Source organism: Pan paniscus, chromosome 2 (assembly GCF_029289425.2).
Source record: "Pan paniscus chromosome 2, NHGRI_mPanPan1-v2.0_pri, whole genome shotgun sequence".
Lineage (NCBI taxonomy): Eukaryota > Metazoa > Chordata > Mammalia > Primates > Hominidae > Pan > Pan paniscus.
Genome location: NC_085926.1, coordinates 180,993,581 through 181,018,766, shown reverse-complemented (window position 1 = coordinate 181,018,766; position 25,186 = coordinate 180,993,581). Strand labels below are relative to the sequence as shown.

At 43.9% G+C, this 25,186-nt stretch overlaps 1 protein-coding gene across 5 annotated transcripts in view; it reads left to right on the top strand.

The window, feature by feature from the left end:
* LAMP3 (lysosomal associated membrane protein 3) overlaps positions 1-25,186 on the top strand; it is a 42,613-nt gene that overhangs the window by 11,827 nt on the left and 5,600 nt on the right. For 2 of the 5 annotated variants that reach the window (XM_055110727.2, XM_063602616.1), the window contains 4 exons: positions 484-612; positions 12,382-12,439; positions 17,089-17,259; positions 20,017-21,264. In XM_055110727.2, the coding sequence (XP_054966702.1) occupies positions 484-612; positions 12,382-12,439; positions 17,089-17,259; positions 20,017-20,156 (498 nt within the window). In that variant the 3' untranslated portion in view covers positions 20,157-21,264. Of the gene's footprint in view, positions 1-483; positions 613-12,381; positions 12,440-13,179; positions 13,282-17,088; positions 17,260-20,016; positions 21,265-25,186 lie in introns of those variants that run through there. The other 3 variants (XM_055110725.2, XM_055110726.2, XM_055110728.2) reach the window with 3 other exon arrangements.

The window sequence follows — 25,186 nt, the reverse complement described above, 5'->3', positions numbered from 1 at the left end:
GCCAGGCTGGTCTCGAACTCCTGACCTCATGATCTGCCTGCCTTGGCCTCCCAAAGTGCTGGGATTACAGGCATGAGCCACCATGCCTGGCCAATAGTATTTTCTTTTTCTGCAAACTTTAATGATTTCAAATAAAACTTCCACATCTAGGTTGCCATTTGAGACAGAGGTACCTTACAGAGCAAACCCTTCCCTCTAGTATCATTTAACATGTTTAACTTAACATAAATTCCATGCAGCTTATCAGGAACATACCTGCCATCAATTATTTACAAAAGAACTCCTCTCTGTGGGAGAACTCCTCTTTAAGAAAGCTTTTGAACATAACAGTTTGAAAACGAGAGGTGTTGTCTGGGGACTTTGCAGTTCTCCAGTGAATCCTCAGCCTTAAGTTTCAGGCTCACAAACTAGCCTGTGCATCTGGTTCCCTAGCTAGAGTTTTCCTCTACATCTCATTTAGCTGATCTATCTAACTTGATTTAGGTTTTTTCACCTCGGAGATACTTCAACATCGACCCCAACGCAACCCAAGCCTCTGGGAACTGTGGCACCCGAAAATCCAACCTTCTGTTGAATTTTCAGGGCGGATTTGTGAATCTCACATTTACCAAGGTGAGGCCTGAGCTCCTTTGCACAAACTGCATCTGGTACAGCTTTCCCTCTCCCTCATCCTGGGGCCAGGTGGTGCAACCTCACACTTCAGTTTGAGATCTTTGCTGATAAGAATGAGGGGTTTGGGGATGGAGAGGAGGAAGTGTCAACATCTTATGTTTGTCTTCTTCCCCCTTCAGCCTCCTTCTGTGCAGCCCAAAAAGGGCTTCAGGGCCTCTTATGGGAGACTTGACCTCTGGGGAACGTAACCACCCGTGCCCTTTGCAAACCAGCCAAAGGAGGAAGTTGTGCAGATGAATAAACCTGTAGAAATTCCCAGTGGGCCCCAGAGGAACAGGATTATTCGGAGGAACAGGATTATTCTAAAACCGAAATCAAATGTCAGAACAGGTTCTTTCCAACCACAGCAGGCAAAATTCAGGGCCAGAGCAGGCTCTGGGTTTCCCAGACCATACCCTGGAAGGGACAGACAGGGAAGTGATGTGGACAGAGCAGTCATAGATCGAGGTCAGAGAGTCTCACTGCAGATTTGGCTCTGTTGCTTTCTCTCCTTGTGACACTGGGCAGGCAACTTAACCTGTTTGGGCTTTAGCATTTGAAAAATGGAGGAAAGGACTTAGAGATTGCCTCTGTAAAGAGCATGCCCCAGCTGGGTGCGGTGGCTCACACCTGTAATCCCAGCACTTTGGGAGGCTGAGGCGGGCAGATCACCTGAGGTCAGGAGTTCGAGACCAGCCTGGCCAACATGGTGAAAGCCCGTCTCTACTGAAATATAAAATATTAGCCGGGCATGGTGGCGGGCGCCTGTAATCCCAGCTACTTGGGAGGCTGAGGCAGGAGAATCACTTGAACCAGGGAGGTGGAGGTTGCAGTGAGCCGAGATTGCGCCATTGCACTCCAGCCTGGGCAACAGGAGCAAAACTCCATCTCAAAAAAAAAAAAAAAAAAAAGAGCATGCCCCATACACGGGAAGTGGCAGATGCTCAAGAGCCAGCAGCTGCAATTGCAGTGATTGAAACAGGCAAATGTCTTGCAGACCAGAGGGGGCTGGTCATCCCACTCCCCTGGGAGAGACTTGCCCCCGCTTGCCTCAGAGTGTCCTTCAAATAGCCCCAGTAAGAGCTGAGGAGGAGGCACTGAGAGACCCCTTGCAGCTGGGATTAGCTGCATGATCTCAGGAGAGTTGGGGCTTGTTTCCCAATCTGTAAAATGGAAATAATTACATCTACTTAGTAGGACCCTTGGGAGGATTAGAAATGGGGTATGTAAACTGTCTAGCACAGTAGATAACAATGTTCAGTGAAGAGTGGCGGTTATGATTGTCATTATTAACTTGATCACAAAGACTTTATTCTCCTGGAGCATACAAGGTAGAGTTGCGCTTGAGAAGTCAGTGGTTTCCTTTTGGGACCAAGTGGGAAAGACACAATCCTTCATATGTCAACCGTCACACAAAATGAGAAGACATTCAGGGTAGAGTAACTGCTCTATCCCTGGAAAATTGAAGTTAAACTATAGAGATGACAAGAATTTCTTTAAAAGTCCCTGGGCTGGATACAGTGGCTCAAGAATCACTCGAGGCCAGGAGTTTGAGACCAGCCTGGGAAATATATAGCAAGACCCTGTCTGTCTCTACCAAAGAAAACAAAATAAAATTAGCTGGGCATGGTAGCACATGCTTGTAGCCCTAGCTACTCAGGAGGCTAAGGTGGGAAGATTGCTTGAATTGCTTGAGCCCAGGAGGTCGAGGCTGCAGTGAGCAATGATTCAATGATTGCACCACTGCTCTCTAAAAAAAAAAAAAAAAAAAAAGTCACTTTGGCAAAATAGCAGAAGATACAGACATAAACATTTATGCTTTGGTTCAGGGCTCGGTTCCACCCAGACCCAGACCTACTGCCCATGTGACTCATTGACTAATGGAAGGCATCAATAAACTCCAGCATTTGTGGCACACAAGGGCAGCTGCCATCAGGCCTTAGGCAGACCTGCAAACAGAGATTTCTTTGACACTTTCAACCTCTCTTTTTGTTACTTTCTTCTGTCTCCTGATGCTCCAACCCTGCCTTTCCTATTCCTTCGGGCTGGATTCTGACCAAACTCCACCCAAGTGTTGAGTCCCTGCCTTTCTGAAAATCCTTTGAGCTCCCAAATTACCTCTTCCTCCAAGGGTGGGGGCAGGAAATGAGTGTCCAGAAAGAGCCGGAAGCACCAGCAGGTCGTCCTCCCCTCCCTCCATTCACCCAGCTTCAGGAAGGGGCAAGGCGAGCCACTCTCAGCCCATGGCCCCGAGTGTTGCAATAGCTGCTTTGCTTGAGTTTCACCAGCCACATGCTCCTTATTCATTCCATTCCCCATCACAAATTCCCAAAGTAGCTGACCTTCGCCGGGAGGTAGGCAGAGAGGCTCACAGAAGGTAAAAATTCCCACTGGCCTTAGTTATCCCAGGAACTTACGCATTTACTTTTTATTAAATTTATTTTGATTTTTTATTTTATTTTTAAATGTTTGTGGGTACATACTAGGTGTATATATTTATGGGGTACATGAGATATTTTGATATAGGCATGCAATGTGTAGTAATCACATCAGGGTAAATGGGTTATTCATCACCTCAAGCATTTATCCTTTGTGTTACAAAAAATCTAAATATACTCTCAGTTATTTTAAAATGTACAATAAATTATTTTTGATTTCAGTCACTCTATTGTGCTATCAAGTATCAGATCTTATTCATTCTGTGTGTGTGTGTGTGTGTGTGTGTGTGTGTGTATATATATATATATATATTTTTTTTTTTTTTTTTTTTTTTTTTTTTTTGCGTTGGAGTCTCGCTCTGTCACCCAGGCTGGAGTGCAGTGGTGCGATCTCGGCTCACTGCAACCTCCGCCTCTCAGGTTCAAGTGATTTCCCTGCCTCAGCCTCCCAAGTAGCTGGGACTACACTACAGCCGCGCACCACCACGCCTGGCTAATTTTTGTATTTTCAGTAGAGACGGGGTCTCACCACATTGGCCAGGATGGTCTCGATCTCTTGACCTCGTGATCCGCCCCCCTGAGCCTCCCAAAGTGCTGGGATTACAGGCGTAAGCCACCGTGCCCAGCCCATTCTGTCTATATTTTTTTTACCCATTAACCATCCCCTTTTCCCCCACCCCACCCATTACCCTTCCCAGCCTCTGGTAACCATCATTCTACTCTCTATCTCCATGAGTTCAATTATTTTAATTTTTAATTTCCACAAATAAGTGAGAAGGTACAAAGTTTGTCTTTCTGTGCCTGGCTTATTTCACTTCACATGATGACCTCCAGTTCCATCCAGGTTGTTACAGATGACTGGATCTCATTCTTTTTTACAGCTGAATAGTACTCTATTGTGTACATGTACCATGTTTTCTTTATCCATTCATATGTTGATGGCCACTTGGGTTGCCTGCAAACCTTAGCTGTTGTGAACAGTGCTAGAATGGATGTGGGAGAGCAGATCGCTTCGATATACTGATTTTCTTTCTTTGGGGTATATATCTAGCAGTTGGATTGCAAGATCATATGGTGGCTCTGTTTTTAGTTTTTTGAGGATCCAAACTTTTCTCCATCTTGGTTCTACTAATTTACATTCTCACCAGCAGTGTACGAGGGTTCCCTTTTCTCCACATCCTCACCAGCAATTGTTATTGCCTATCTTTTGGTTAAGAGCCATTTTCACTGGGGTGAGATGACATCTCATTGTAGTTTTGATTTGCATTTCTCTTATGATCAGTGGTATTGAGCACCTTTTCATAGACCTGTTTGCCATTTTATGTCTTCTTTTGAGAAATGTCTGTTCAGATCTTTTGCATTTAATTTTTTTAATAAAATTATTAGATTTTTAAAATCAAATTATTAGATATTTTACTGTTGAGTTGTTTGAGCTTCTTCTATGTTCTGGTTGTTAATCCCTTGTCGGATGGATGGTTTGCAAACGTTTTCTCTCATTCTGTGGGTTGTCTCTTCACTTTGTTGATTGTTTCCTTGCTGTGCAGAAGCATTTTAACTTGATGTAATCCCATTTGTCCAGTTTTGCTTTGGTTGCCTGTGGTTTGGCGTATTACTCAAGGAATCTTTGCCCAGACCAACGTCCTGGAGAGTTTCCCAGTGATTTCTTTTAGTGGTTTCAAAGTTTGATGCCTTAGATTTAAGTCCTTAATCCATTTTGATGTGATTGCTGTACATTGCAAGAGATAGGAGTCTAGTTTCATTGTTCTGCATATAGATACCCAGTTTTCCTAGCACCATTTATTGAAGACACTGTCCTTTCCTCAATGTATGTTCTTGGCACCTTTGAATTTCTGCATTTTAAAAAAGAACTTGGCTGGAGTGGTGACTCACACCTGTAATCCCAGGACTGTCAGAAGCCAAGGTGGAATGATTGCATGAACCCAGGAGTTTGAGATCAGCCTGGGCAACATAGCAAGACCCTATCTCTACAAAAAATTTAAAAATTAGCTAGCCATGGTGACGTGTACCTGTGGTCCCAGCTACCACATGCAAGCTGAGGTGGGATGATCGCTTGAGCCTAAGAGGTCAAGGCTGCAATGATCTATGATTGTGCCGTTGCACTCCAGCCTGGGTGATAGAGTGAGACTCCGTTTCTAAAAAACATCAATCAATAAGAGCTTGTTTAAGCCAAAACAGGGACCCTGAATTCAAGAATCACAGGTGCTAGGCATATAACCTAATGAGCAAAGCAAGCTAGTAAAAAAAAAAAATTGTTTTCATTGAAACAAGCAGTCCTAAATTTTTATTTTACCAGTTTTGATGAAGATCAAAATATGTCTTCATCAAAAATTAAAGACAAGAAAGATTTCAATTCCCATTCAATCTAATAAGAAAAATATTAAAGTAAGCACAAAGTAATGAAGCAACTGAGAAGGCCTCAGAAATTGGGAGACAAAAGGGAGGGACAGGAGAGTGCTCATCTGCCTAGGAGTTAGCTCTGCAGATGGTGCAAATGGCAGGGCTGGTGTCTAGCCCCGGGGATTATCAGTGTCTTTTATGGCATTTATTTGGGATGGTCCAATGTCCATTCTGAGTGACTTCCCTTCTGTGCCAGTTGTTCAATATTTTTTTTTCTTTGTTTTAGACGGGGTCTCACTCTGTTGCCCAGGCTGGAGTGCAGTGACGCGATCTTGGCTCACTGCAACCTCCGCCTCTTGGGTTCAAGCGATTCTCTTGCCTCAGCCTCCCGAGTAGCTGGGACTACAGGTGCATGCCACCACGCCCGGCTAATTTTTTGTATTTTTAGTAGAGATGGGGTTTCACCATGTTAGCCAGGATGGTCTCGATCTCCTGACCTCGTGATCCACCCACCTCGGCCTCCCAAAGTGCTGGAATTACAGGCACAGTTGCTCAATATTTTACATGTCCCCTCAATCAGGTGGTAAGGAGAGGGTGGTATTGCCAGATCTTCTGATTGTTCCAGATAAGGCAGAAATCTAGATCTTTCTAGAAAAGCACTTTTTTTAATGTTGGCAACACATTTTTAAAAATTTGAGGGCTGGGCGCAGTGGCTCACACCTGTAATCCCAGCACTTTGGGAGGCCGAGGTGGGTGGATCACCTGAGGCCAAGAGTTCAAGACCAGCCTGGCCAACATGGCAAGACCCTGTCTCTACTAAAAATACAAAAATTAGCTGGACGTGGTGGCGCATTCCTGTAATCCCAGCTACTAGGGAGGCTGAGGCAGGAGAATCGCTTGAACCCAGGAGGCGGAAGTTGCAGTGAGCCGAGATTGTGCCATTGCACTCCAGCCTGGGCAACAAGAGCAAAACTCTGTCTCAAAAAAAAAAAAAAAATTTGAGCACCATGCTGGCCAAAAAACATAAAACTGAAGGCCAGATTTGGCCTGTGGATTCTGACACTGTGACTTCTGCCCTAATGGGTGTATTGTATGAAATGTATTTAGGTAAGAAAGCCTTCTAGATTTTTCCAAAAGAGAAATGGACTCAACCATTCAGTCAGTCGCTTTTGAAATGTTGCCGCTTTCTAAACCAGCACTTCTCAACAGCAACAGTATTAACATTTGAGGCCAGATAAGTCTTTGTGTGGGGACTACCTTGTGCCTTGAAAAATGCTCAGCAGCATTTCTGGCCTCTATCTCCAAGATGCCAGGAGCAACTGCCCACCCCAGTCTGACAACTCAAAATGTCTCCAGACATTGTCAAATGTCTCCTAGGAGGCAAAAATAATGTGCAGTTGAAAACCACAGCTCTAGAGAAAAAGAGAACCTTAGAAAATGTGAGTTTATTCATTATAATATAATAGACGTTGTGAGAGCTAAGCTGTAGAATGATAAATGGATGTTGATTAGGCCTGATTTATCAACTCGTTTATTAGTAAGAATTTACTGAGCACCTACTTTGTCCCTAACAATGAGCTTGGCTATGAAAGAAAAATAACAGAAATATAGGCTATAGTTCCCGCTTTCAATCTGTAGGGTTTTGTTTGTTTATTTGTTTTTGAGACCGGGTTTTGCTTTTGTCGCCCAGGCTGGAGTGCAATGACATGATTTCGGCTCACTGCAAACTCTGCCTCCTGGGTTCAAGTGATTCTCCTGCCTCAGCCTCTCGAGTAGCTGGGATTACAGGTGTGTACCACCACACCCTGCTCATTTTTGTATTTTTTAGTAGAGACGGGGTTTCGCCATGTTGGCCAGGCTGATCTTGAAGTCCTGACCTCAGCTGATCCGCCCAACCTCGGCCTCCCAAAGTGCTGGGATTACAGGTGTGAGCCACTGTGCCCAGCCCAATTTGTAGTTTTTTAAATTGAAATACTACCAATGACAACAACATAAAGAAAAATCAGTCACTTAACCTTGTTGTTCAATCAAGGCAAATTATCCATATCATTTGCTTTGTGACCATGGACAGGCTGCTCATGATCTCTGAGCCTCAGTTCCTCTTCTATAAGATGGAGCCAACGAGTGCTTATTTTGCTGGGCTGCCATGAGAGTGCGCTGAGCTAAAGAATGTAAAAGTGTTCAGCGTGGTATTTGGCCCCTAGAGGGGTCAGGAGAGGTGGATTTCCTTTCTTTTTTTCCCTCAGTTTCATTTTTTAAAGAACTGAAAACCTTTCCCTGTCAGTGTCTCATTTGGTTAGGGTGACATGCTGAAAGTTGTTCAGACCCTTCAAGTTCAAGATCACATGCATCTCTCCCCACACCTCCCTACAACATCCTGGTGGGATAGTTGCTTTTAAAACATTCTGCAGTAACTTCATTCTGTGCACAGCACTATCCCTTGGACTATCCCTTTCTCCTCCACCCCTTTGGCCGGGCAGCTCTAGGTCTCCAGCCCTGGCTTGTGAAATCAACCATCAAGAGAGGAGAGGTGCGAGGGTCAGGCAGTGCACTGGCCGACTGAGGTCCTGGAATCAATGCTGCAGACCCACCTGTTGTTTCCCCAGAGCTTTTTTTGTTTTTTGAGAAAGGGCCTCCCTCTGTCACCCAGGCTGAAGTGTGGTAGCACGATCAGGCTCACTGCAGCCTCAGCCTCCTGGACTCAAGTGATCCTCCCACCTCTCAGTCTCCTGAGTAGCTGGGACTACAGGTACATGCCACCATGCCCAGCTAATTTGTGTATTTTTTTCTAGAGATGGGTTTTCATTATGTTGCTCAAACTGGACTCCAGAGCCTTTGAGGGGCATTTGGAACCCTCTTGGCCTACGAGCTGGGCTTCTGAGGACTGTGACCAGTGTTCAAGTGTTGACACCCTCACAGTGCACACTTAGAACTCCCCAAGTGATCTGTACTTTCCGTGCTCTTTTTCCCCTGGTGCTTTTCCCTCTGCCTAGAAGGCCCCTCCCACCCCTCAGCTCCTTTAGCATCCATCCTTAAAATAACTCAAATATCATCACCCTGTGAAATTCCCCCTTCCCCACTTCCACTTCAGGTAAAATGAGAGACTTCCTCCTCTTAGTTCCCTGAAACTCAATTCATTGTTCCCCAAACTTCATCAATGCACTTGTCACACATTTTGCCATCCCCAAGGCAAAGTCTATGGCTCCTTCATGTCTCTTCTCTAGTGCTCACCCCGACTTCGCATATAGTATATCTTTAGCAATGTTTGATAAACAAATGTATCAATGAAGGAGAAAATCTAAATTTTGCAGAGAGCTCTGGGTCAAAGTGCCAAAAAGTAGATCACAGGTTCCTTTTGCTATGTCCAAAACAAAGCTTTCTTGATTTAGTCACAACAATGCTGAGCGAAAAAGACATGATTGATGCTGAAGACAAAATCCACATCCTGAACAGCTGGGACTATGAAACTTCCACAGTGTGTTTTGCAGAAGTGGACAGGGGGACCTTAGGACCCCATGGTTATTGGCATGCTGGCGTCCTGGGCAGGATGAATTGGCTGGTTGGTGCCAGACCCCCGTATGTCTGTAGAAAGGTAGACATGTTGGTGGACCCACAGTTTTGCTAAGGAGGATGTTAAGGTTCCTTGACGGATTAACAAAGGACCACAGAGCCTAAAATATTTCTGGAAAAAAGTTTACCAAAGACGATTTTATTTCCTTTAAGAATATTCAGTAACACTACAACTCTACAGAATAAAGTGGTACAATTGTCTAAGCCTCATTCCATAGCATAAATTGTGTAAAACTTGGAATCTTTTTTTTTCTTGAAAAGAGACACTTAATAGGGATGTATGAACAGAAGCCATGTCTGTCTTGAATGGTGATGAGACAAGATGGTATATCCCCACGCCATTAACCCTGAGACCCAGGGCTTAAATACCATATGGAAAGGGTGAGTCAGAAGAGATGTGTAGGACAATTGAAGTATGATCATGTCAAGTCAAGCTTGTAATCTTAAGAAAACTAAATATCCCCCTGTCCTTTTGTTTACATGAATCCACCTAACAGATACTTTTCCTTTACTCTAAAGATAGACATCATGGCTAGACATAGTAGCTTATACCTCAAGCCTCATTCCTTGTAAACCCAACACCTTGAGAGGTCAAGTAGGGAAGATCTCTTGAGGTCAGGAGTTCAAGACTAGCCTGGGCACCATAGTGAGATCCCATCTCTATAAAAAAAATTTTTTTAAATTAGCTGGCTGTGGTGCCACGTGCTTGTAGTCCCAGCTACTTGGGAGGCTCAGGCAGGAGGATCACTTGAGCCCAGCAGGTTGAGGCTGCAGTGAGCCAAGATCTTGCCACTGCACACCAGCCTGGGCGACAGAGGGAGACCCCAACTCAAAAAAAAAGCTAGACATCAGCTTAGTCCTAGTCAATGTTTCACTAATTTTGACTCAGTCAAAATGGAAAGAATTCTGAGTACAGCTTCCAGACTCTGTCCTGTGTGTCCTTAAGATGAACTCACAGTGAATGTGAGCACTCTGCTTACGGAAGGCCTCATTTTTTGATTAGCCCTAGAAAGCGCAGATTCTTGTGGAACAGCAGTGGCCCTGCCCATCAGGGACGGGTTCACAGGTGTTCTGCCTGTGCATCCGGAAGGGCTCAGACTTGTTTTCATGCTTTGCTGTTGCCCCATGAAATTCTTGATTTTTGAACACGTGGCCCCGCACTTTCATTTTTTACTAAGCCCCAAAAATTCATTATGTAGCCAGTCCTGCTTCCCATCAATGGTTATAGGTTTCAGCGGCATTTCAGGGACTGTGAAAGTAAATTCTCACGTAATGAATTTTTGTTCTATACCCACACATCCCATGGAGGAAAATGTAGGGCAGGATCTTGCTTCGTCTCACCTACAAACTACATGCATCTGCGGTAGATGCTTAACTCTTCTGAGCCTCTTTGTTCTCAGCTGTAAAATGGTCTGTTAATATCGATTCTGTCTCAGAGGGTCGTTGTAAGGATCAAGTGAGGCAATGTCAGTGAAAGCATGCACGTGGCGAATTCTGAAACTCTCACAGAAATGCCAAGCATTCTTCCTTTAGGCGGGACAGGTCAGGGACACACCAAAGGGAAGATTCCAAGAGGCCTCTGAGGAGTCTTTGCTGACCTCATCACTATTCTGCTGCTCCTCAAATCAATCTCACAGTGCAGCCCGAGCCATTTACAAAAACAAAGCTATGCTCATGTCACTGCCCTGCTTAAAACCCTTCGATGGATGCTCTTTGCCCTTAGGGATGGGGCGGGGGTCTTGTAACCTGGACTGTGGACCCTGAAATATAAGTCTCTCTTATATTAAAAGAGGCTCCAAATTTTAAAAATGCCCCAAATAAATGGTATATTAAAGCAACACAAAGATGGTCTCTTTTTAAAAGAGATGTTTCTCCCTAAAGCAAATGGATGGTCTAAGGGCACTGTTCAACTTGCCTTCAAGAACCAAGAGACTGAGCACCTTGACGGAGGCAACCAGGTCCTCTCCCAGGACCAAGAACAATCCCTGGCGTGGAGTGGGTATGAAAGAGACGTTAAAGGCTAGACTTGAGGCAGGCAGAGCTGGAGGTCATATCTTCCCCTGCCACCTCTTAGGGCTGTGACCTGGAGCAAGTCACCCAGCCTCATTTTCTCTCATGATTATTGTGAGGATTAAATAAGGCAAGTGCTTGGAAGTGCCTGCGACAGTGCCTAACACGGGGTAAGAAGCTATTGTGTGGTAGGTGCTATTCAATGAATTGTAGGATCTAGAGCTCAGTGTATCAGTATCAATGACCTTACTAAAACAGTTCCTATTTATGGAACCCTTTTATTGTGTAATGAATCAACATTTTATCCACTAATACACAAATGAGCTATAATGTGGTCAAGATTAGTATTGTTAAGTTTCTCTAATGACTATATTTGAAACCTCTAAAAGTAATTCAATTTCAGGTTCTGATTTGGGTTGCTCTGCCATTTTTGCATCTCTTAACTTGTAAATGGTTTTCTAAGGAATGTTTAAAACCGAGAACACTGTGGATCACCTCAATTAAAAAATAGAAACTCCCTTTTCAACTTACCCTTCTACACCCCAATTCAGTTCCCTAGAAGGTTTCAGACCCTTTGTTTTTATAGGGCTGTTTTGTAGTTTGTTTTTGTTTTCCTGGAAAGATAATTCCTAGGTGAAATGTGGGGGTGCTGCTTTAGGTTTTAAATACAACCGCTTGGGGTTCTCTTCTAGAGAATACCCAGGGATCTCAGGGTAAGGCATGTCTTCCCATAATCCCTCCCACTGGCCCCATTTAGCCATTTTGAAGACATAGACCCATTAATCTGTGTAAAGCCATTCACACCCTACATAAGAACATGTACACACCATTTTGTATACATTGTTTTTCCCAGAGGGTTTATGGACCCCGGGAGGTCCTCCCATGGTATCCTTAAGGATGAGCCTTCTAAGCCAGATGGAAGGTCTTAAAACTAAAAGGAAAGGATGAGTGGTCTCAGGATAAGAATTCCTACCCTTAGATATTAATTGCTAGTAAACGCTTAATATATGCTCCTGCTCCTCCACCTTCCCAATGGACTTGCATTTTAACAGGGAGAAATTTGGCCCAACCGAAGGGACTCAAATTGTACTGGTGGAATTTGAACATCAGGCCCTAGCAACTAGTATGCAGTAGGGAAATTTGGGGCCAGGGGAAAACTGTTAGTTATTATTTATTTATTTGTGGTATGTTTACTTTTTTGGAATTTTCATACACAATTATGACCCAGTACCAAGTAACTCCCCAGCCCTTATATCCAGATTTAATAGCTGGAATCCTAAACAAAGTTTGTAAACCAAGATTGTAAACATATGAGTAGAGATAACCCAAAGGTTAACACCCTACTGTTTTACAGGATGAAGAATCATATTATATCAGTGAAGTGGGAGCCTATTTGACCGTCTCAGATCCAGGTTAGTAATTACAGAATGCCCATTCTACCAGCCATGACGCTGTTTCTGTTGGTTAGCTCACCTTTCATCCCATTGAATCTGCTCATGTTTGATGCTGCTTTTTTTTTTTTTTTTTTTTTTTTTTTTTTTTTTTGAGATGGAGTCTTGCTCTGTTTCCCAGGCTGGAGTGTAGTGGCACGATCTCGCTCGGCTTCCTGCAACCTCTGCCTCCCGTGTTCAAGCGATTATCTTGTCTCAGCCTCCCAAGTAGCTGGGATTACAGGCGTGTGCCACCACACCCAGCTAATTTTTGTATTTTTAGTAGAGATGGGATTTCACCACATTGGCGAGACTGGTCTCAAACTCCTGACCTCAGGCGATCCACCCACCTCAGTCTCACACAGTGCTGGGATTACAGGCGTGAGCCACTGCACCCGGCCGATGCTGCTTCTAAGGAACAGACTGAGAAAGCAGCCAGCAATGTGGTTTTGGGGGACTTTACTACGCCTCTGTGTGCTGTAATTTGCCCATCTGCTCATAAAGGAGGCTGGACTAGATTACGTCAGAGATCATGATTGGTGACAATAAAGAGTTTAGTGGCTTTTTGACAGATTTGCTGTCGATAGTGCAGCTTATTCTATACTCTGGGAATCATACATTCATTCTACTAAAATGTAGTTAGTGCCTGCTAGGTGCCAAGCCCTGTATTAGGCACTGGGGATCCATAATTTTTCAAACTAATAGTTCTTACCCTCATGAAGTTTACATTCTAGAAGAGGAAGAGGACAACAACACATTAAATGATAATACAGTACCGCCCCCCGACCTTATTCGCGGTTTCACTTTTCATGGTGCGAAAACAGGTGAGTACAGTACAGTTAGAGTTTCTGAGAGAGAGAGCTCACATGCACATCACTTTTTTATAGTGTGACAATTTTTCTATGTTATCATTAGTTATTGTTTGTGATATCTTACTGTGACCAGTTTATACATTAAACTTCATCACAGGTATATATGTATATGCAGGAAAAAACAGTATATCTAGAGTTCAGTACTATCCATGGCTTCAGGCATACACTGGTACGCTGGGGGTCTTGGGATGTATCCCCCAAGGATAAGGGGGACTCCTGTGCTCTGTTAAGTAGTGATAAGTTCTTTTTTTTTTTTTTTTTTTTTTTGAGACAGTCTCACTCTGTTGCCCAGGCTGGAGTACAGTGGCTTGGTCTCAGCTCACTGCAATCTCTGCCTCCCAAATTCAAGCGATTCTCCTGCATCAGGCTTCTCAGTAGCTGGGATTACAGGCACCTGTCACCACGCCCGGCTAATTTTTGTATTTTTAGTAGAGACGGGGTTTCTCCACGTTGGTCAGGCTGGTTTCAAACACCTGACCTCAAGTGATCCACGCACCTTGGCCTCCCAAAGTGCTGGGATTATAGGTGTGAACCACTGCACCTGGCCCAGTAGTGATAAATTCTATGAACAAACACAAGCAGGAGGAGTGGAGAGGAATCGAAAGCTATTTTAGGTGGGACATTAGGGAAGCCTTCAGGGGAGAAAGGCCCTCTCTGAAGACGTGAAGTTTGAGCAGAGAGATTCAGCTCTTTGGGGGTATCTGGGCCTAGGGAAGCCCTTTCCAGATGGCAGGAAGAACAGATGCACAGGCCCTAAGGGGTGAGCTGGCTAATGTGTTCAAGGACCTGCAGAGTGCCAGTGTGCCCGGAGAGAGAATAAGCAGCAGGTGAGGTCGAGGGACAGCCAGCCAGGCCAGGGCATGCAGAGCCAGTGGCAAGGCAAGGGTCAGGACTTTGGACTTTATTCTAAAGTGTGAAAGGATGCCACCGAGGGGTCTAGGGGAGAGAAGAAAATGATACCTCAGATTTACATTTATAAAGGTTCACTTTGGTTGTTGTGTGGAGTAGTGGGGGAAATTCAGAGAACTCCTACAGTATTCACTTCTCGTGTGAGAAGCAAAGCTCCCACTCACACAAGATGTCTCTCAGAGGCCTCAAATGTTTCCCTGGAAAGTTAAATAACCTTTATTTGTTTGTATCCCCCTGTGCCAGGTACCGTACTAAGAGTTTTCATGTCTGTTTTCCCCTTTTCAAAGCTCTATCCTTTGACTAGCTTAAACATTATTTTACCAATTAAGGAATTTATGCCAAAGAAACTTGCCAAGAAATGAAAATGTGGAGTAATGTCTACTTAAAATATCAGCTACATTGTATTGATATGTTCAGGGGGATTTGCCAATGATTGTTAAATGTAAGTAAGATAGCATAGTTGACAACTCATTTTCATATATGTTAATTCACTTAGATCTGTCTCCTCACTTAGGATAGAGAATAAATATTGTGAGTGCTAACATAAATTAGCTAATGTTATCACTAGATATGGACCAGATTTTAGCCAGCAATAGAATAGAAATCTCTCAAGAGGTAGGGGAGTCCGGGTGCAGTGGTTCACGCCTGTAATACCAGCACTTTGGGAGGCTGAGGCGGGCAGATCACCTGAGGTCAGGGATTCAAGACCAGCCTGGCCAACATGGCAAAATCCTGTCTCTACTAGAAATATAAAAAAAAGTAGCCCAGCGTGGTGGCGGGCACCTATAATTCCAGCTACTCAGGAGTCTGAGGCAGGAGAATTGCTTGAACCCGGGAGGCAGAGGTTGCAGTGAGCCAAGATCTCACCACTGCACTCCAGCCTGGGCGACAGAGTGAGACTCTGTCTCAAAAAAAAAAAAAAAAAAAGGTGGGGGGAAGGGGAAGTCTGATCAAAAATTAATTTAAAGCTGAGGGTGTGGGAAAATCAATTCTAGGTCTTGATCCTAATGGCTGAGCAGGAACTCAAGGAGTCACAGTAATGATGATTTTCATGTTAGTGGGGGTATTAAGAATAGTAATCAGTTGTAATTACGGTAGTGACAGTTGTAATGTTAGTGGGGATGGTAGTAGCAGACTACCCAGGATATAACACGTGACCCGGCAGTGTACACAGAGAATTCAGTACATTGTGTAGGGCATTTGCATGTACAGATGCTGGCATTAATGCCACCTTGTTAATTCATCGTGGGACTATTCCTTACTGTAACTACTAAGCAGACCAGAGAGTTGGGTCCTCTGGCCAGTGAAATTTCTACCATTCAAGAAGCTACAGTATAGTCAGAAGGGTGCTTAGCAAGCATGGAATTAGAGAAAATGGAGTTCATTGTATGATTAATTATTTTTCTTTTATTATTATTATTTATTTATTTTTGAGACTGAGCGTGGCTCTGTTGCCCAGGCTGAAGTGCAGTGGCACGATCTCACCTTACTGCAACCTCCACCCCTCGGATTCAAGAGATTCTCCTGCCTCAGCCTCCCTGAGTAGCTGGGATTGCATGCGCCCACCTCCATGCCCGGCTAATTTTTGTATTTTTAGTAGAGACAGGGTTTCACCACATTGGCCAGGCTGGTCTCAAACTCCAGACCTCAAGTGATCTGCCTGCCTCAGCCTCCCAAAGTGCTGGGATTACAGGCATGAACCATCATGCCCGGCCTATTTATTTATTTATTTATTTTAGAGACATTCTTGCTCTGTGTCCCAGGCTGGAGTGCGGTGGCATGATCATAGGTCACTGCAATCTCGAACTCCTGGGCTCAAATGATCCTCCCACCTCAGCCTCCCAAGTACTTGGGACCACAGGTGTGTGCCACCATGCCTGGCCTCAATGATTAAAATGTTTAACTTCATCTGCCTTGAAGCCTCCACTTCCTTGAACAGGGTGTACCTTTCATAAGAGAGGGCCAGTCCTTGGGCAGGTTTCTCTCCCCAGGTGGCGATCAGAAGGGAAGAGATGGGCTTCTCCCTTCTCTCTGTTTCTGTGGATGGATGCAACAACCCCTCCTAATGAGTTTTTTTTTTTTTTCTGAAATGGAGTTTCACTGTTGTTGCCCAGGCTGGAGTGCAATGGCACAATCTCGGCTCAACACAACCTCCACCTCCTGGGTTCAAGCAATTCTCCTGCCTCAGCCTCCCGAGTAGCTGGGATTACAGGCATGTGCCACCGCGCCCAGCTAATTTTGTATTCTTAGTAGAGATGGGGTTTCTCCATGTTGGTCAGGCTGGTCTCGAACTCCCGACCTCAGGTGATCTGACCGCCTCGGCCTCCCAAAGTGCTGGGATTACAGGCATGAGCCACCGCGCCTGGCCCCTAATGAGTTCTTGACCCTGCTCATCTAATACATTCAGCCTGGTGATAAGCATTTGCTGACTGCGTGTCCCTTCACTGATTCATTAAGGGTTCTGTGACTTTCTAAGTCTCAGAAAGCAATCTTCTTTTATCTCTAAAATTTTGGAGGCACCTCTCTGTAGCACCCAAGTACTGACTAGTTCCCACCCACTCTGTCCCCAATGATTTAAAGTAACCAAAGAACACATTCTCAAAAGTTCTCATTTCATTGTTTGCGCATTCCAGTTTATGTGAGGTGTCTCCCTTATACCCCAAACAGAGCAGCTGAAAAAGTCTCCAAACCGCACCAGGGTGTTTTTTCATGGGGAGAAGGTGGCAGGACCCCCAGAAAGCCCCTCGGAAGGAAGGAAGGCCATTTAGCTGTGCACAGGCAGCCTGGCCACAGCTGGAGCTCAGCGGTTACCTCTCAGGACTCTTATGCATCTATCTGTCACCTTTTCAGAGACAATTTACCAAGGAATCAAACATGCGGTGGTGATGTTTCAGACAGCAGTCGGGCATTCCTTCAAGTGCGTGAGTGAACAGAGCCTCCAGCTGTCAGCCCACCTGCAGCTGAAAACAACCAATGTCCAACTTCAAGCCTTTGATTTTGAAGATGACCACTTTGGAAATGGTAAGTTAAGGGTCGATCAGGTGGAAACATACACTTTAGAGACCCCAGGGTAGATCCAAAGTGTTTTCTGTCTGCAGCTGTCGAAGGAGCAAGCATCTCATGAGCTTCCTGGGATGGTGTGATTCCACATAGCTCACAGGGCCAGGCTCCTCTGGCCACCTCAGAATCAGGCACCTGCACCCACCCAGTCACGGCTGTCCCGCAGCGGGTTGCACTCTCTTCGACTCACGCACATTCTTACTCATTTAAACACTCACGCGCTCAATCAAAACAACAGAAATACCACCTGCGACTTCCCTTTATGTCCTGTTGGGTGTACATTCAGATATGTTTGGAGAACACTTTAAAGATCCTGAGTATCAGTAATGTCTAAAATCAAGATTTCAGAATAGTTTCTTCCCCACCTGCAGAGGGAAAAGAGCAAGATGCAGCAATTCAAAATAGAAGGAAACTCTGTTGGACCCCCTCATCTCAATTACAAGCTGTTGGAGCCCCTCGTCTCCAGTTATAAGCTGTCGCACCCAACAGTGTTTCCTCATAGTCAGTTTTAGTTTCCCTCTAACTTCTGCCTTGAGTTCTGACCATCGCAGGCAGAGCTTGCCTGATGACTGCCCTGGAGGAAAACAGGTCCCTGGGCAAGGGCCAACAGCAGACCAGGGTGACTTTCCAGAAAAGCCCTCTTCTCCCTTCCAGGAACACATTGTTATAAGGATTTCTGCCTATGACCAGGAGAGTCATATGCCAGAAAAAGCCCTCTTCTCCCTTCCAGGAAAACAGTGTTACGAGGATTTCTACATATGACCAGGAGGGTCATGTACTTCAATTTCTAAAACATCCCTCTCATAATAACTAAAAAATGTGATGAGTACTTCCCAGTTATCAAAAATAGATTTAGCTAGAAGTTTAGCCGTATTTTAAATGTCTACAATATGAATCTGATTTTGCTTCGGGTTCCATCATGAAATTGCAGATGTGTGTAGCAGAAAACTTCTCCTCATGTACTCAGTGGGAAGCATTTGGCAGAGGAAGGACTGGGCATTGCTTGCCTTGGGTCCTCTGGTTTCTGTAGGCTTTGTCGGAGTCCCACAGTCATATGAAAATTTGCCAGTAGAGGTTGGCCCCATTTGTCATCCACTCTCAAAACTGCTAGTGTTGGAAAACTCTTTCTTTCTTTTACAATCATTATGAAGGTTTGAAAAACTTCTGTAATCGTGTGATCTTAAAAAAAGGTACACACTTGCCCTTCTTCCTCTTCAGAACCTCTATGAAGCAGGAAGTGATCAGGTCTGGGAAACCTCTTAGTGGCAGAGGTAGGAAATAAAACCTTTCAGCAGTGCACGCCAGTGTTCACAGGGATGCATAGAAAAGCTCGCTTGTCTTTACATTTTTTTATTCTTAAAACCATCATTAATTGGATAGTTTTCCAAACAACAGACTTCAGAGTTCTCCTTAACTCCTGTCCCTCAAGCACCCTCTCATACAAATAGTCACAAAGCCCTAACAATTCCACTTCCAAAATGTTCCCCTTGTTCTCCCACTGTCACCCTATCAACTCAACGCCATCTTCTTAGTCTTTGCACTTCAAATTTCACTAAAGATGCTCAAATGTGAAGAGGTATGTCATTCTGTAAATAGGATTTTCTACTAGAGAGTAAGAGAAGGGGGAAAAGAGGAGCAAGTTACCATACCATATGGTGTTTAAAAGACACATGTGCAAAGGGTTATGGGAGCCCAGAGGAAGTTGTGACTGACAGCATTGGTGATGAGAGGGTGGACTAAAGAAGTCTTGAGTGATAGGCGATTTTTAAACAGGGGATCGAAGAACTGGAGAGGAATCCAGCAAGTGTCAAAGCTGAGCCTTGTAAAAGATAATGGTCATCCCAAACAGTAGACTCCTGACTCCTAAAATCTCCTCCTCCCTAAAATCCTGGAGCCTGCAAACATTGTGTTTTGTTTATTGAGTTTTAGGGTTTTTGCTGTCCTTTTCTTTTGCTGTTTATTATGCTGATTTAGGAGCCCCAAGCTATCTGAGCAGCCCCTGTAAGAAACAGAGTTAGGACTGGGCGTGTTGGCTGACTCCTGTAATCCCAGCACTTTGGGAGGCCAAGGCAGGTGGATCACTTGAGGCCAGGACTTTGAGACCAGCCTGGCCAACATAGCAAAGCCCCATCTCTACTAAACATACAAAAAACTAGCCCGGCATGGTGGTACATTTCTGTAATCCCAGCTACTCGGGAGGCTAAGGGATAAAAATCACTTGAAATCAGGAGGCGGAGGTTGCAGTGAGCCGAGATTGTGTGACTGCATTCTGGCCTGGGTGACACAGTGAGACTCTGTCTCAAACTATTACTAGAGTTGGAGAATATGGCTCCGGGAATTACTCTAGTTTCAGAGTCAAGACATAACTCTGATCACAACCCTCTAGGCCAAACTAGCATTTTCTCAAAGTTGGATCTGCCTGGAAGCAGCATCAGAATTCCCCTGGCCTCAGCTCAGACCCACTGAATTATCATTTCTTGGGCATGTGTCTGGGCATCTGCAATTTAATAAGCTCCCTAACTAATTACCAGTGCTACACGTGTCAGATCCACTGTATTGACCCTTTCCCTCTCGTTTTCACCCACTGTTGTCTGAGCCCCAACAGCTCCATCTTCCCCCTCTGTCTTCTTTTCTCCAAAGCTGAGGCAGATGTGGCAGTGCCACTTCCCAGCATTTGTGGCCAGTCTGTAACACTTGTTACTCTGACTTCAATTACAGCGGATGAATGCTTCAGTGACAGAAACAGGAGAGAAATCCCTGTGGCCATGGGCCTGAGTATCACAGGACTGCTTGTCATTTTGCTAACCGCATGTCTGGTGGCCAGAAAGAGGCCCAGTAGAGGATATGAACGCATGTAAAGCCCCACTTTCTTCAAAATGTGCAAAGTTAAGGTCTTGGGAATTCCAGCATCATATTCAGCCTGAAGTGAAAGGATTGACCTGTCTCGTTGCCTGTTGCAGCCTCCTGAGCTGATTAGGAAACCTAACTTTCCACCAAAGGGCTACCGCAGTGCTGGGAAACAGCACCTCCCCTACTTCCTCCTGTTGCTCTGGGGAGGCCATGCCAGGTGTGCTTGATGCCCTCTGCCATACCTGAATATACCAGTGCTGGCTTCCAGAATTAGGGGCAATAGGCAGAGACATGAGCGGGGTGCTTGTGAGAAGGGAGAAAGCAAAAACCCAGAGGGAGAATTGTGGGGAAGAAGACATTTACAAATTAACTGATTTTTCTTATACATTTTCAAGAGTCCTGATTTTCAGTTTTTAAAAACATTACTTTAAAAAAACCAATGCATTTCAAAGTTGATTACAAAATGATTTTAAACTCCTGGATTTCACCCAAATTTGGTTTACTTAAATTATAGATGATCTTAATATGCTATTATTTAAAAAAAAAAACACATCCTACTCTATTGTAATGTATTATCAGTTTAAAAAATTAGGAAACTGCCTATTTCACTTTTTTAATTTAAAGCACATATCAAAGATCATGGCAAAAAAGGAGGGGCTCAATAAATGTTAGCCCTTCAGTTGCTTCAATTTCATGTGTTGTCTGCCTTCTTAGCTACTTTTTTCCGGGTTTGTCGGCTTTTCTTTGATGTTGTTTTATTCTTGTAAATGTGTCCATTTGGACCATTGCAGGACAGGAGGGAGACAGAGCAGGGAGACAATATGGAATGGCAAGCAGGAAGAGGTAGACCTGCCTGGAGGATCACTCACTTCCCTTTTACGCAAACATTCACCAAAAGCAGTACATTCCTGATGGGGGACGGTTGATATCTGAGGGGAAAATTCTATTAAAATATGGCTTAGGATGTTATTCATGGTTTCCTATTACATTGATGGGGGTTTTTCATTCAGAGAAAAAGGAGAGGAATGTTCTTAATTGATTCTACTGACTGGAAGTTTTCTTGTTTTTCCAAATTTTCCAGAGGTGCCATTCATTATTTTTAACATGACATTTATGAAATTTGGCAACAACTCTAAAACTACTGCCTACTTAGGAAATGTACTGACTCTCCCAGGAGGCATTTTTGCTCTCCTTGTTTTCTTAGAATTGGGGCTGTGGGGAGGGCACACCGCAGCTTCAAAAGAGCACTAAGAGCCCCTGAAGACATCCAGAGTGTCAGGAAATGTCTGTTTCCCTCTTAAAACAGATGTTGATGACAATCTGATATGAGGACCCGGGAGTTCCCCAAAGAGACTCGGGCTTAACAGCAAGAGCTTGGCTTTGGAGAGCTGTGATCTCCTTCCACCTCCTCCTTCAAACTGGCACCTGCTCCAGGCTCCCCTGTGTCCAGTGTTAAGGGCACTCGAAAGTTCTGTAGGGCAGAGGACAAGGTGTTTATTCACCGGCCACTCACTCTTCTGCAGAATGATTAATGTAAGATTTACCTTCTAGCATGTGGAAATTTCTCCCCTAGCAGATGAAACAAGAAGCAGAATTTAAAATCAAGTATAGAGGGATATGACCACTTAAATTTAATTTTCCTCCCTACCTTCTTCAGTGAGTTCTTTTGGATGATGGCCACTGCTTGGACTCCTGCTATCTATTCCCCCGACCCCAGTACTGATTATTTTTAGAATTAATTTGAATTAGCATTCTGGTAACCACAAAAAGCAAAGGTTTCATTGGAATGGCCAGTAAATAAACGCTTGGATGTGTAATTTACTCACAGTCCTGCCCACTTTCCAGGTGGAGAGCAGAGGGGGCAGTGGAGCTGGGCTCCTCACCTGCCTCCCCTCCTAACCACACACACATTCACCCTAAGAAGCCTGTGATGAGAGGGAAAAAAATTCTGTGAACTCCTCCATTACTAAACCTGGAGGAAAAAAAAAAGAGTGGGTTGCTTTATTTTCTTCCTTTTCCAACCTAGGGTAGTGAAAATGGCTCCCAGGAAGACTGGGAAGAGTAAAGGTAGGGACAGACGGAGGCGAACTGGGGAAGAAACCCCAAAGCAGACGATCGCTCCAGGCTGCAGCTAGTTTCCATGCTACAAAAAAGAGAATAGAATCCAAATATCTAACCCAAAGGGAAACATTAACTGATCTCAGATGCAATGGAAAGAAAGACCATAATTCACCCAAACGGCATCATAGGAAATGGAGTATCTCGACTGCCACGCTCAAGCATGAGCAAGATGAAAACAAACTGCATGGCCACTGTGCCAAAATACTGCAGCAAAATAAGAATAGTTTGAAATTAAATTAAGAAAAGGAGTGAGGCCAGGCACGGTGGCTCACGCCTGTAATCCCAGCACTTTGGGAGGCCGAGGCGGGCGGATCATGAGGTCAGGAGATCAAGACCATCCTAGCTAACATGGTGAAACCCCGTTTCTACTAAAAACACAAAAAATTAGCCAGGCGTGGTGGCAGGTGCATGTAGTCCCAGCTACTCGGGAGGCTGAGGCAGGAGAATGGTGTCAACCTGGGAGGCAGAGCTTGCAGTGAGCCAAGATGGCACCACTGTACTCCAGCCTGGGTGACAGAGCGAAACTCCGTCTCAAAAAAAAAAGGAGTGAGGGTGTATTAGTTTGCTAAGACTGTCTTAGTAACATACCACAGTCTGGATGCCTTAAATAACAGAAATGTATATTCTCACAGTTCTGGAGGCTAGAAATTCAAGGTCAAGGTCTCAGCAGCATTGGTTTTTCTGAAACTTCTCTCCTTGGCTGTAGATGGCCTGTGTCTTCACATGGTCTTCCCTCTGTACCTGTCTGTATCCATATGTCCTCTTTGTGTAAGGATACCATTCATATTGGATAGAGGCCCACCCTAATGACCTCATTTTAACTTACTGACTTCTTGAAAGACCCTGTGTCCTAATACATGTTCTGTGGTCCTGGAAGTTAGGGCTTCACCATGTAAATTTCGGGGCAGGGAGGGGATACAATTTAGTCCATAACAGAAAGTTAGAAATGAAAATAGTAAAATACAAAGAAAACATAATTCAAGGAACAGAAAGAAATTCCTGACAATTGCTTGATGCTGAGAATCACTTAATGTGAATTCCAGGTAATCAGAGTTTAAAGATAAGATGTTAAAATGAAAGAGTAAGAAAACAAGATGAGTGTCAAAGCAATACACTGCATAATGTATAGAAACAGTCAGAGGCAGAATAAATAGGGAGGAAATTATATTATTTTCATAGAGAGAATGACTGAGATCATTACAGGTAATACAGATAAACCTTATGATTAAAGCATTACAGGGAAGCTACTAGATATAGAAGCTATTCAGCCCATCCAACATAAGTATAATTGGTGCCTCTGACGTATAGACCTCAAAAATAGAATGAAGATATATTTGAAGATTTAAGGAAATTTCCTTGAGATAAATAGTTGAAGTTGGGATTAAAACAGCATGTCCCAAAAAAGAATTGATACCAAAAGTTTAACACTGGGACATATTGGAAACAAGCTATAAAACTTCAAACATGAAGAAGTCTTTAGGCCTTTATGGAAAATAAAATAAAATCAGCTATAAAAAGGGAAAGTTAAAGTTGACCTCCAATTTCTTGACAACATTTAAAGCCAGCAAATAATTTCTACAATGATCTAAGAAAAAGAAAGTGTGACCCAAAAATATGAAGTATAAAGACAATAGGCAGATATTCTTTTGTTTGTTTGTTTGTTTGTTTTGAGACAGAGTCTTGCTCTGTCGCCAGGCAGATATTCTTAAACATGAAATAATTCAAAGGATGCAACACAAATAAGCCCTTATAAAAAAAATATTTGTTGACAATGAAATTCACCAAGAGAGGAAATGAGTCGCAATATAAACAAGGAAATAAACAGCCTTTAGGAATAGAAAAGTCACAGTAGGCCTGGTGTAGTGGCTCACACCTATCATCCCAACTCTTTGGGAGGCTGAGGCAGGAGGATTGCTTGAGCCCAGGAGTTTAAGACCAGCCTGGGCAACATGGCGAAACCCCATCTCTACAAAAAATACAAAAATTAGCTGGGCGTGGTGGCACATGACTGTAGTCCCAAACTACTTGGAAGGCTGAGATGGGAGGATGTTGATCCATTTATATATAAAACATACTAAACAATTATGGGCCTGGGAACACAAACACACCTTCACATATATGAAATGATATTTGTACATGGTTATTCATTACAACATTATTTATAATAGCAAAAAAATGAAAACAAGCCAAGGGTCCATCAATAGGGGCCAGATTTTAAAACTGTGATTCATCCCACAATGGAATCCTATACAGCTACAAGAAGAATGAGGATGCTATGTATGTTTAAGGAAAGAGTTCCAAAATATGTTATATCAAAAAAGCGTAGTGCATAATAGTATATTCATTATTGTTCTAGCTGCACAAAGAAACATCAGAAATATAAACAAGAACTAAGGAAAGGAATCATCTAATGGGGACAGGGAGAACTAAGAGGAAGGGGCAAGGGTGGAAGTGAAACTTCTCAATGCACAGCATCTTGTATTATTTTGACTTTTCAAATCATATGACAGTGTTAAATCATCAGAACACATTTTTTTTTTTTTTTGAGACGGAGTCTCGCTCTGTCTCCCACACTGGAGTGCAGTGGTGTGATCTCGGCTCACTGCAAGCTCCACCTCCCAGGTTCATGCCATTCTCCTGCCTCAGCCTCCCAAGTAACTGGGACTACAGGCGCCTGCCACCACACCTGGTTATTTTTTTATTTTATTTTATTTTTCATATTTTTAGTAGAGACGGGGTTTCACCGTGTTAGCCAGAATGGTCTTGATCTCCTGACCTTGAGATCCACCTGCCTCAGCCTCCCAAAGTGCTGGGATTACAGGCGTGAGCCACCGTGCCCAGCCAGTCAGAACACATTTTAAAGACTACAGGAATGACAGTTATCAAATAGAATTGAAGTGTCATAAACCTGGACAAT